This window comes from Accipiter gentilis, chromosome 28 (genome assembly GCF_929443795.1).
Source record: "Accipiter gentilis chromosome 28, bAccGen1.1, whole genome shotgun sequence".
In the NCBI taxonomy this organism is placed as follows: domain Eukaryota; kingdom Metazoa; phylum Chordata; class Aves; order Accipitriformes; family Accipitridae; genus Astur; species Astur gentilis.
Window position 1 is genome coordinate 4,140,061 of NC_064907.1, and position 12,199 is coordinate 4,152,259.

Consider the following 12,199-nt stretch of genomic DNA (forward strand, 5'->3'; position numbering starts at 1 on the left):
TCTATGCTTTGCTACTAACAGATTTAAGTAACTAAATTAACAGTTTTAAGAGTGAACGTTTAGTCTAACCTTCTCCTGCAGCATCCAATACTGAGATACATTGAGGAAAAGGTACAAAAACATATAAAGGAAAGAGTTTAAAGAAAAAGGTGTTCATATCGAATCAGATGGAGCATGTTATCAACTTTTGTGTACGCATGTATTTGTTCATTCAATCACTAGCCAAGCAGGTAAAAAGACAAGAGTTGTACTGGATCATTTAAGGTAAAGAGTTCTCAAGCTCAGTCTACACAGGAACTTATACTGAAGAGCCATTTTAACTACAGCTTTTTGATAAACGCAGTTAACAAAAATACCACACATACAGCAATCTCAAGGTGCCTAATGGGACATTGTTCCACTACTTTGACTTCTCATACATTAGAAAGAATAAACCCAAACAGTAAGATGACTTCAGAACTAGAAACGGAGCTAAAAAAGAGAAGCATGTAGTTTACACTAAGTTTCAAGTTTAGTTACTTTAAAAAAACGAATACTGCTCTTGACTCAGTAGACAAATTTTATGAATTCCATTGCTCGTTAGCTCTCTATTTTATTTAACCTCATTATAGTCTACTGTATGAATTATCAGTTGAGATCGCAGTTGTGACAATAGCTTACTGCTGGCTTAAAACATTCCCTGAAGACAATTCACAAACCTCGCAGTAATTTTACTTGTGTATAGACAAACAAGTTTACTTCTTTACTTCTTAGTATACCTGGTGCAGTCTTCTGGCAAAGGATAAAAACAACCTTCTTTGACAAAAATCAAGAGCTGCGTTTTTTTCCCCCTTATTTTAATCATGTATCACTTTCTCAGAGTAAAAAACCCTGAAATTTAAAGCAGCTTAATGCAAATGCACATTCACTCTCACATTATCATAACGGAAGAACTACTTATGTAGGCACAATATATAACCTACATATCCTATATTGACTTTGACACTTTCGAAAACAGGTTTAATTTAATTCCTTTAAGAATAGAATGAGAAGTATTTTCTAAAATATTGTCTTAGTAAATAGTTTTGGATTCTAAGACAGTCATTGTAAGAGAGAACCTAATACTACAAAATAACACAGTGTTGTGAAAGTCATAGAAAGAATGGAATGTATTTTACATAAAGCCTTTAAAAACAGAAATATAAACCAATGTTTTTAAAAGTTGGTGGGGCCAGAACATAGTATTGCATATTTTCCCTTGTAATACACCAAAAACTGAGAGACATCCCCTCAATAGGCGCTGGTAAAACCAAACCCACCTGACTGGAGATGTCCATTGCGGCATGCCAGGTTAGTACTGTCATTATAGACCTCCATTTGCGGCTTGGGAATTTGCAAAACTGCCTGCAGCTTCTCTACATAGTAGACAGAGGGGAAGGGAGGAAAAAGGACAAAATAAACAAACAAAAAATAAAAATGAACCAAGAAAATTTATGTATGTTGAACACACAAATGTCAAGTTTGGCTTTGTTATACTTGATACAGGGTTAAAGATAAAAGGAATATTTCTATCTATTCTACATGTTTAGCAAGCTTCTAAGAAAATTCTGTCAGTGTGAGCATGACTGAAACAGCTTTAAAACTAGCCATTTACAGCTGAGTTAATTACAACAGTCTTTCCAGTCTCGTGATTGTAGTTACCTCTCAAAAGCAATGGTCAGGATTAATTCAACTTCATTTACTAAATATTTGTGTTGATAACCCATTTCTGAATGTCTTCCCCAAGGTGTTACTTTTGACAAACTGCAAAGAGTCATCACTTTCCTGCATATTAAATGTTTCACTTTAGTAACAGCCAGTCAACATTTTACAGAAATCTCAACTGTTCAAGCAAAACACCATATATACATTATGATGATGCCTTTCAAGATCTCTATTTAGAAATATAACTGCCTTGAAATTAAATCAATACGATTGTCATGCAAGCTGTGTTCTTTAAAAGGATTAACTTCAGAAACATCTGAACACAAGATTTATAAGGTTAAAGATTAAGGAGAAAGAAATTAACTCTAAGAAGTCATGATAAACTAGCCAAAGCATAAGTCAAAGAGGTGTAAGGCTGCAAACGACACAAAACAAGAATTAAGTCTTGGGACTATTTGTTCTCTGCAGCTTACCTACCACTCCTGCTCTTCCCACTGCAGTTAAAAACCTGCAGGCCTTACTTTTGGGGCACTTTACAGCCTCTCCTACCTTTATTTCACACCCACACCCCTTTTTTATAAAAACAAAACACAATTTGTAAGGATGCAAGGCATACATTGTCAGCCCCCCCCACCTTTTTTTTTTTCCTCCTCTTCCCCAAGTGATAACAGTACCAAGAAGCTGCAGGAAAAGAGATGGCCAGCTAGAGGAGTGATGTCGTCTGGCAACATGAAAGCACATACTGCAAAAGCAGCTGAATTCTACTGAAAATGTGCACATCCAAGCTCATAAATGCCCTGACTGGAGGAAGAATTGCCATTCAGAGTTTGCAGACTGTACAACCAGCAGGTGTAAACACTTCCTTGATTCCGCTTCTTTGTCTATTACAAATCTTTTTCCAGTCTTTCTACTTCATTCCTTTCTTCTTCTGCCTGCTCGTCATCACTCACCGCTTAACCTCCCTGAAAAGTATCTTTAGACCCAATAGTTTAAGTGATGGTTTAATAATAATATCCAGACTGAACAAGATGCAGTTTAGTGAAAACTTAGTAGCCACAGGCAAATGTGAAAAGCTAAAGTTCAAGATTAGTACATGTACCCAGGGTTTACTTTGTTTTAAAGCGAAAGCAATGAAGAGTCAAGTACAGTAAAGCAAAAAAAAAAAAAAAGTCAGCCACACAAGAACAGCCTACAACTAACCACAAGCTTTGTAACTTGCAAGAAGTTACCCTAAGAAACCTCCCTCTAAAGTCTAAGGAAAGTCCTGTTAGTATGACTGACCACAAACACAGTGTACTATTTTAGTGGGCACAGCACTACCAAAGGAGACAGCAGAATAGTCTACTCCCTGCCCAGTGCATCCAATCTAAATGGAAAGCACATAGAGAAGCTTCGAAAACAAAATTAGTATTAATAGACTTTGTAAGATATTAGATAATCAGTTAAGTTTTGGAGAACATTTCTGAACTTAACAAAGAACTTTCTAGTGAGTGACCACAATAAAATCAACTGGCTTGGGCAGGAATTCAGGAAATGCTATTTGCTTCAACATTACAGTTTCAGGCTGGGGTTTTACCACAATTATCAATGGCTTAGCAAGTTCCACATATACAGGAACTCCAAAACTGCAACAAAAAAAATGTAATCCAACCGTTGTCCAGTTTCAGTTCACACACTGTCTTCCCATCACATTATGTATTAACACATAATTTTAATAGTGCTTGTAAAATTACATAAAGCAAATGTATCCCTTTTCTTGAGAGACAGTGTAGCTGTAGAGCCCTCTGGAACAATGAAAATAAATTGAGCTATTAAATATCCTTCCAGGGAACTAACAGGACACCCTATCACCTTCCATCTAAATGCTTTCCCTATGTCTGCAGACATGGGGGGGGGGGGGGGGGAATTTGCAGAATCCCATTCATTATTCCTCCTTGATGATACACGTTGACATAAATCTACCAAATAAACCACTGCAGCTGCTGTCTTATTCAGGCAATACTAGACTTTGAGTTCAAAGTAACTGATTTCTAACAAAAAAGAACATTGCCCTGTAACACAAGCCTGAAGCAAAAAGACCTCCAAGAAAGCAGAATAATCCCAAAAGGTGTCCACTGAAGCCCATGTCTATACACGGGCAGAATTATTACCAAAGAGGATACTGATGAAAGTAATTTTAATTATGTGCCATGTGCATCCTTCAACCAAAATACTGAAGCTACACATAGCACACAGAAAGGCACTAGTGCTGACAGAAGTCTGTCCCCCTACAGAAAGTCTCTCTGAAAGGGGAGAAGACAGATTGCTACAACACATGGATAATATTAGAATTGAATAGCGTTGCACTGGACATTGTGGTTATCTATCTTTGGAACAGCAAACTGCCGAGTTTTATGTATCGATTGTAGGAAACGAATATCCTCCTCTGATTCTAAACATATCAAATACAGTGATTCTAACATGTGTCATCAGTCATCCAGGAGAGACCAGGTCTATAAAGACCAACCATTAGAGCAAGATTTATCCACTCATCTAAATAACTGCACAGTTAACACACCCTAAACTGTGTCAAAAACAGGGGCCGCCACCAGTTCAAATGGTAGAACTCAGAAGTCCCGTAACAGCTAGCACAACTCAATATTGTCACTGGACTGTCAAAGTGATTGAGTCACCTTGAGGTGCGCTGAAACACACCTGGAGTAACTTCAGCTATCTGGCTGTATCATAGTACAGCTTTAAACAGAATACAATAGAGTAATTTAGACTCAAGATGAAAACAGGGCTCAGAACGATAAAGCCAATATCCAAGGTAAGTAGCTACATCCTCTTGGTCAAACATTAAAAAGCATCAGTGGTGTGATGACACATGGTGATAATACATGGGTGTAATCAGACATCACACTCCCATCAGTGGTGTCAAACACCCCCATCAGTGGTGTCATGCAACTTAAACTTACACTGATGATCCAATGCACCTCAAAAAAAAATCAAAGCACTGAGCACTTTTAAGGGACAGTTATAAACCATTTGATTTAATTTTCACTTTCTATGTATTACCAATGCAACTTGCTTGACTGGATGGCATTTCAGTTAGGCAGTCTCCAATCACATCTCTGTTTAGCCAGCAGGATTAAATAATTGGTATTATTGTCTACTTTAGGTCTGTTTTATCCTGACAGTTAATGCAATAAAGGACTTACCTATTCTACCTTAAGAAATGGAAAAATTCCACAGGGCTAGAGGAAAACACTTACTCTTTGATCTTAAAAGCTGGATTCATAGGAAAAATCACTTTATTGAACCTTAACAGCTTCAGGTTTAGTTCAACTACAAAAGCATCTCCACACCACTTAAAAGCTTCCAAATATCTGTCACTGTAAGTAACAAGCTAAAAGTTATGTTTAGTTATGTTTATTGCACATGCAATTCAACTCTAGATTACCTTAAATTTCCACAAAATCTATGTAAAATGACATATAAAGTAATAGAAACAGATGTTGCCAATACTTGAAAGTTGTTAGATGGTGTAACAAATATTACTCAAATAGATCCATAATGATGAAGCTTGCAGGGATTTTAATCCACTGGAATATCTCTCCAAACAACATCTTTTTCCTTCCTAAAGGGCAGATGACTTCACTTGCTCCTTTCTATCCAAATTTTGCTCTTAGGTACATTGTTTGAGGCAGATCCTTAGTGCAAACTGAACAAGAACCCAAGTAGAACAAAGTCCTAAACTTCTAATAATTTCAAAGTAAAAATATAATAAAATCATATTTCACATCAACTTATGCAATAAACACTATTCTGTTTACCTTTCAATATGCACTCTGAAGCACATGAACGTTTGTAAAATAGCATGCGATCACACATCCTGGTAGTAGAGATGAATGTACCAGCTTGGCTTCAACTTTAGTTTTTTTGCAGTGTTTACCCTTTTTATCTTCTCAATCAGAGCACGGCAAGCAAGCAATCAACTTATCAACATTGCAAGTGCTACTACAATAACACAAGCAAGGATGAAGCACTACCCACAAGATACAGACATTGCTACTTCAAGGTTCAAACAGCAGCAAATTTTTAAAGAAATCCTACTTACTTGCAATTAAGGATGTCAACAACAGGCCCTACCTTATCAAAGGCTGCTAGCACGTAATCACTTTCACTTTTTTGTTCTCTAGTTTATATTACCTCTAGAAGATAGCCTTTAACCCTAATGAGTAGAAATATCTGCACATACTAAGGTTCTACCAACAAACACCCATAATAAAGCATAGAAGCTGGAAGCCTCTTTCACCCCATGTTCCCTTCACCTTCACTCCCCCCCCCCGAAAAGAACTAAGGACACCAGGAACTCAAGGGAAACAAAAGGGATTCACTTCTTGTGGTTGCCACAACTTCCCTGTCAATCACCAGTCAGAGCCACAAAATCACAAAGTGTAAGAGAAGAAAAGAACACGAGTTCTCCTGTCTGCTCTATACGCTCCTAGAAGAGGGAGTTAGTAGAACTCAAAACAACACAGTGCAAGATTAAAGCTGCAGATACACAAGTTGAACTCAAGTACATTTGTTAGTTCTCCCTTAAACAGCAATTAAAAAAATAAATAAATCTTTATTTTCATTTTACTGCCTGAACTGAAAGCATTTCCAAAACTCAATTTAGAGGATGCACTACATAAAGCTGTGGGTTTGTTGTTTGATGAGGAAGGGGAATTTTTGTCTGTTTATCATGCACAGAAAGATGCCATTTCCAACCCTGCCTGTTTTACTCTGGCCATTAAGAGCTCATGTACAGCACTTAATTTTGATAAAGCTAAAACTGTGCTTCTGGAAAGAAGTGATCTTACCCGCTAGTCTTAAACTGGAACACTACTAGATAAAAATTACAAGAATTAGGATTTCACAACCTTACGGTCTACATAATGCTAAAGAATTATTATTACAATACATACCAATAATCAGTAGAATTATTACGTAAGTGACAACAGAATTAACAGAACATGAAGTAGTTACACAGAAGGCACACTCAGCATTCATGATCAGCAATATATTGTAAGTTTTACTAAAGCTCTAACACAGCAAACCTAAACTAACTCCAACAAGAGTTAGTCAAGACTTCCTCAGTTTATAAGTCAAGTGTGCTATGGTATAAAGACTTCTCAGTTAGTTTTACACCAATTTCTTAAGGCATAGGCAAGTGGGTCATGAGATTCCAATTTCAAAATCCATCAACAGCATTGAAAAAAATACTACTTACTCTCAACTAAAAACCAGACTTAAGAGACCCTACACAGATAATGACACCTTTGCTTTAAAAGTCAAAACCATATTTTAGAAGAATGCATTACATGAAGTTGTGCGAATAATGACAAACTTTCCAAAGTCATGAATTGTAACTGGTACCTAAAAGCTGCAAGCGATCCTTGGCCATTGCCAAATTTGTCATCATTTTAGATTGCAGACGTCGAGCCCGTTCACACTGATCACCTTATAAAGAAAAATCAATGTTAAAACACAATCTGGCAAATTAACTTTTTAAAGTGCTAAAATACTGACACCCAGCCTTCCCTCCTTTTTCTCCCACCCCTTACCTGCCCCCTCCACTAAAGAACATAATTGCAAAACTAATGGAAAAATCCTAAAGCTTTCTGTTTAATCAAGAATTTAAAGTTAGTTGACACTATCTGCTTTACATTATTGCTCGTAGAGCAGTGGGAACCCAAGCACTGCTTTGCATATTCTCTAACATTTCATGCTGACCTAATATAAGTTCTTTGTCACTGCATTTTTCTAAACAGGAGTCAAATAAAAAGATTTTTAAAAAGCTTGAAAAGTGACTGAGAGGCAAGTACAATTTGAAATAATTCACTTTGCCAAAATTAAGAAATTTAAATTCAGTTGACTGTGTCCCTTTACATTTCAAAACACACAGAATTACAGACATTAATATCACCACTTCCTAAAAAATAATATCTGTTCAAGTCAAGCTTTTTTTTTTTTTTTTTCCAAACGGTGCAATTTAGATGGACTGTATCAAATGCCACTGGTACTGCTGCATAAGTAACATGTCACCACACACTGTTCAAACATTTCTAAACATAGCTGAGGAACAAAATAGCAGTCTGCAAAAGCAGTTACAGGTTTGGGGTTTCAGGAGGGTGGGGAACTTGGGTTGTTTACTATTATATTATTACTTCCGAGTCCTTCACTATACCTATTTCTCTATGGTACATACCTGCTTCTACACTACAGCTTAAAATGTTTCCATATACACAGATGGCTTTCTTCCTTCGTTTGAAATGTTCAGGTATTTTGGCATAAGCTATTCAGAAACACAATGCTAGACCATGCCCAACTGGGTTGTTTCTTTTTTAGTTACACTGAAGGGAATATGAAATTCTGCATAAGTGAGAACATGAACTGTCAACTTTGGCAAATCAAATCAGAACTCAGTATTTTGGCATTTCCATTATATAAGAAATCAAGTGGTTTACTTTAGAATTATCATGGACTGCTTATCATTTTGGATAGTCTGAAAATACTTGGAGCAAGAATTGCATGTGTTATAGACCAGACCATTAAGGTAGAACACAGAAATGGACCAGTGTCCACCTACAGCTAAAACAGGAATAAGAAACACTCTTACGAATGAATTCATACAGCAGACCATTCCTAGCACCTACCATATTCAGCAATATTGATTCCTCACTTTGAAGAAGCCATAAACCAAAATCTTTTCCACAAAACTCAAAACTGGCTTACCTTGACCAATTACTAAGACAGCTATTCCTTTTTCCAGTTCTTCAATTCCTTTCTTATACCATTCAACAGCTTGTTCCTTTTGTCCTGCTTAAAAAGGAAGTGAACCCATTATTTTCTGTAATGAATTAAAGCTTAGGAATGGTTCCATATAATGCTGCGTAAAACAAGTAAGAGGAGGGAAGAGATACTTGAACAAAATCCTATGATTTAAAGAAAAACTTAAAGGGACACTGTCAACTTTACATCTACTAAGTTTCAAATAAGCTTTTCTATTAAAAACAGGTACTACACCAGCCTCAAATCACTTTTGCCTGTTTCAGAAATACTTCTCCATCCACCTTAAAGAGATTAGTCCCCTAAAAAAAAACCCACACAAAAAAACCCAACCCACACACCAAAAAGGTAAAAAAGCTACCCTACACGTATTCATTTACAACAGAAATGGTGAAATTAACAGTTTTTCTTTCTGGAACATCAAACTGAGACATGCCTCTTAATTTTCCAGTGTTAGCCAACACCAAAGTAACACTAGAAGCTCAGAAACTCAAGAAGAAAAACAACAAGTCTAAGATACTCCATGAGTGAGACAAGAGACACTTTTCCTCCAGTTGACTTTTATACAGATCAGCTCATTTGTCACGGGGGTATTTCTTTGTTCATTCTATCATGAAGCTGCTGTATTGCAGGTGTATGTCAACTTTCACATGAAGTACAACACATGTATAATTAGAGTACGACTCTGTACCAGCAATGTCCTACATGGATACTACAGCAAATACAACCATGAATGTGCCTAGGACTAACCTATACTATCTGACACCGTGACAGCAAATAACCCATTGAAGAGATATGAGTATCTACTGCATATTCCTCCCCTTCTATAAATACTCTGCATTAAAAAGACACTTGCCTGCATATGGAAACATACTTTTGCAAGGTAGCTATGCCTTTCCACACAGGAATACTGCATGTTAGGTATTAAAATTTAAACCTGATTAGCATTAAAAAGCTGGTAGTGCTAGAAAAAAACGAAAATGCGTAGAATGAAACCTTGATATAAATACCCTAGTTTCAGAAGAGACAACATTTCACAAAACTATTCCTAAGTACCAGTTACCAGTGACTGTGAGGCTTCTGCACTCAGGTCTTTTGATAACTTCAGTCCCAAACCTGTTCTCTAGCAAATTTCAGTGCCAGTAAAAATATTTCAATACATTTCTAGAATCCTCTTAAGGGTTTTCTCTTGCTCCTCTCCAGATGCAAAATCTTTTAATAACATTTGGCAAGTCACCCTGTGCAGGTGATTGCACGCTTTGCTCTTCTTACCGACACAAACCACAGGAGCAGCACCTACCTACAGTCAGGTACCTCACACACCTTGGGAATCATTTTATTACTGCCCTTTCTCCACCAGCCTCATATATCCTGACTGTTAAGGACAAAGCTAGGTAAATTAAATCATCAAAGCTGAGTGGCTTTGATCCTCTCTGCAGCCTTTTTTCCTTTAAGCTTCTCCCCATCACCTATAGAAACAGTTTCGACTGCAGTGTAAATCTAGTCCTGATTATGGCTATTAGAAATCAAATTAGAGATGATCCCAGCCACCTCTGCCATTGCCTGAATTGCTTTGCTATTCCGAAGAGCAGTTGCAAACATGCCAAGGTCATCACTAAAACCTCACTTCCACCTTTTACCGAGCTGTTTGCAAAGGTAGTGCTCTGAATCCACATAGAACAGTTTACCAGTTCTCAGTGATTAAGACATTAAAAGCACAACCAAAAAAAGAGTTACATTCCTTAGAAGTAATTGATTTTCTGTACTGGGTCTGACTGGGATGGAGTTAATTTTCTTCATAGCAGCCCCTATGGTGCTGTGTTTTGGATCTGTGACTAAAACAGTCACAGACCAACACCAACATTTTGGCTATTGCTGAACAGCCTGCACAGTCCCAGAGTTTTTCCGACTCTAGATCCCCAGTGAGTAGGCTGGTGGTGCACAGGAAGCTGGGAAGGGACACCAGCAGGCCGACTGACCCAAACTGGCCAGAGGGGTATTCCGCATCATGTAATATCATGCTCAGCAGTAATAACTTGGGAAGAGGAAGAACAGGTTGGGGGCTGTCCTCCAAGGCAGCCATTGCTCAGAAACTGGCTGGGCATTGGTAAGCAATTGCCTTTGCATCACTCGTCTCCTCCCCCACCTCTTTCCTTCACTTATTAAGGTGTCTTCATCCTGAACCACAAGTTTTCTCACTTTTGCTCTTCCTATTCTCTCCCCTGTCCCACTGAGGGGAGTAAACAAGTAGCTATGTGGATGCTTAGCTGCTGGCTGGGTCACCCACCACGTGTGCCTTCTCAGTCCCAGGAAAAGAAGTTAAGCTTGATTTTGAAAATACCAAAACAAGAATATCAATTTCCCCAATAATTCAGAAGCATAAATATTACCAGAAGTGCTATCATAATTACTGAAGCATGCATAGCTTCCAGAACAGCAAAAATGCCACATACTTGAAGGCCTTTTCCAACCTAAATGATTCTATGATTCTAAACAGGATATTAGGCAATCTAGAAATCCTAACCATTTCACATACTATGCCTCATAAATTGCCTTCTGTTGGAAGTCATAAAAAACCCCACTTGTTTAGATATAAAATAAACTCAAAGGTATGCATGTATTCCAGTAAAAACAGATAAGCAAATAACAAATCTGTGTATTAAAGCAAAGTGAGTTCTCAGTGAAACGAATATTGCATTTGCGGAGTTGTAACAGCTTTGCTTGTGTTAGCAGCAAAGATTTTTTTCTTACTAAATGTATGACCTGTGCAGCTAATTCATATATGACAACTGTAAAAATAGCTATAAAGCAAGTCCATGATTAAAATCGGTATTTGAAGGCTTACCCTTCAAACCACCAACAGTTACAAGCCACAACAGCGGAACAGGCACCTGATAATTTCAGCCGTGGCTACTCTTCAGAGCTCTCACCAACACCACTGAAGTTTTAAGCTACCTCACCTTCTTTCATGCTTTGCTCCCATGACCCTCAATGCTCTTACGCTGTACAGCTGTTCTGAACTAACCTTGCTGCACACCGTGGTTTTTTTTTCCTCCCAGAGCTTACTTACCACTGCCACTCCCAAATTGTCGATGCAAAGCAAGACACATCCCTTGCTTTTATGGTGCTCTCAGCATGTAGCTTCTATTGAAGGCCTGTTCCTATGTTTTTAACCCCCTTCTCCAGGACAGCAGCTTCACTGAAGCTCAACTGAAAGGGTATAATAAGGTATTCTGATGTTTCCAGAGAATTTTAAAACCCAGCACAGCATGCCCCTAAGGACTACCTTTCAGATGCTGACAGAGTTGTGCTGCTGCATTTAGAATAAATGGCTAAGTCAAATGCACTAGCAATTGCCTTTTTTTTTTTCCCAATCCTCTAGAAAAAAAAAAAAAAAAAGAAAAGAAAAATTCCTCCTTAAGGTCTTCTAGTCACATAGTGATAGATTTCTTAAGAGCAAGCATGTCAAAGAGTTTAAGAAATATATTTTTTATTTAAATTGCCAAAATAGGCATAAATATTTCTTTCCTTAGAAGTCAGATGACTCCAAACGAGCAGTTTGGGAGCCAAGTTTCCTGAAGCCTCCCTTCAACACTTCTTCCATCATTTTTCAGACAGTACGTTAAAGGATGCACCTTTATTATTGTCCCTGCTGCTTTTGTTGTCCGGCTGGCTCGGTTAAACTGAAACCTAGTTACAG

General features: G+C 37.6%; 1 protein-coding gene across 7 annotated transcripts in view; it reads right to left on the bottom strand.

The window, feature by feature from the left end:
• The window catches only part of SPAST (spastin), a 35,168-nt gene that overhangs the window by 22,041 nt on the left and 928 nt on the right, over positions 1–12,199 (bottom strand). For 2 of the 7 annotated variants that reach the window (XM_049831031.1, XM_049831028.1), the window contains exons 2-4: positions 8,446–8,532; positions 7,087–7,170; positions 1,299–1,394 (exon numbers count right to left, since the gene is read on the bottom strand). In XM_049831031.1, coding sequence (XP_049686988.1) covers positions 1,299–1,394; positions 7,087–7,170; positions 8,446–8,532 — 267 coding nt within the window. The remainder of the gene's footprint in view (positions 1–1,298; positions 1,395–7,086; positions 7,171–8,445; positions 8,533–12,199) is intronic. The other 5 variants (XM_049831034.1, XM_049831030.1, XM_049831033.1 and 2 more) reach the window with 3 other exon arrangements.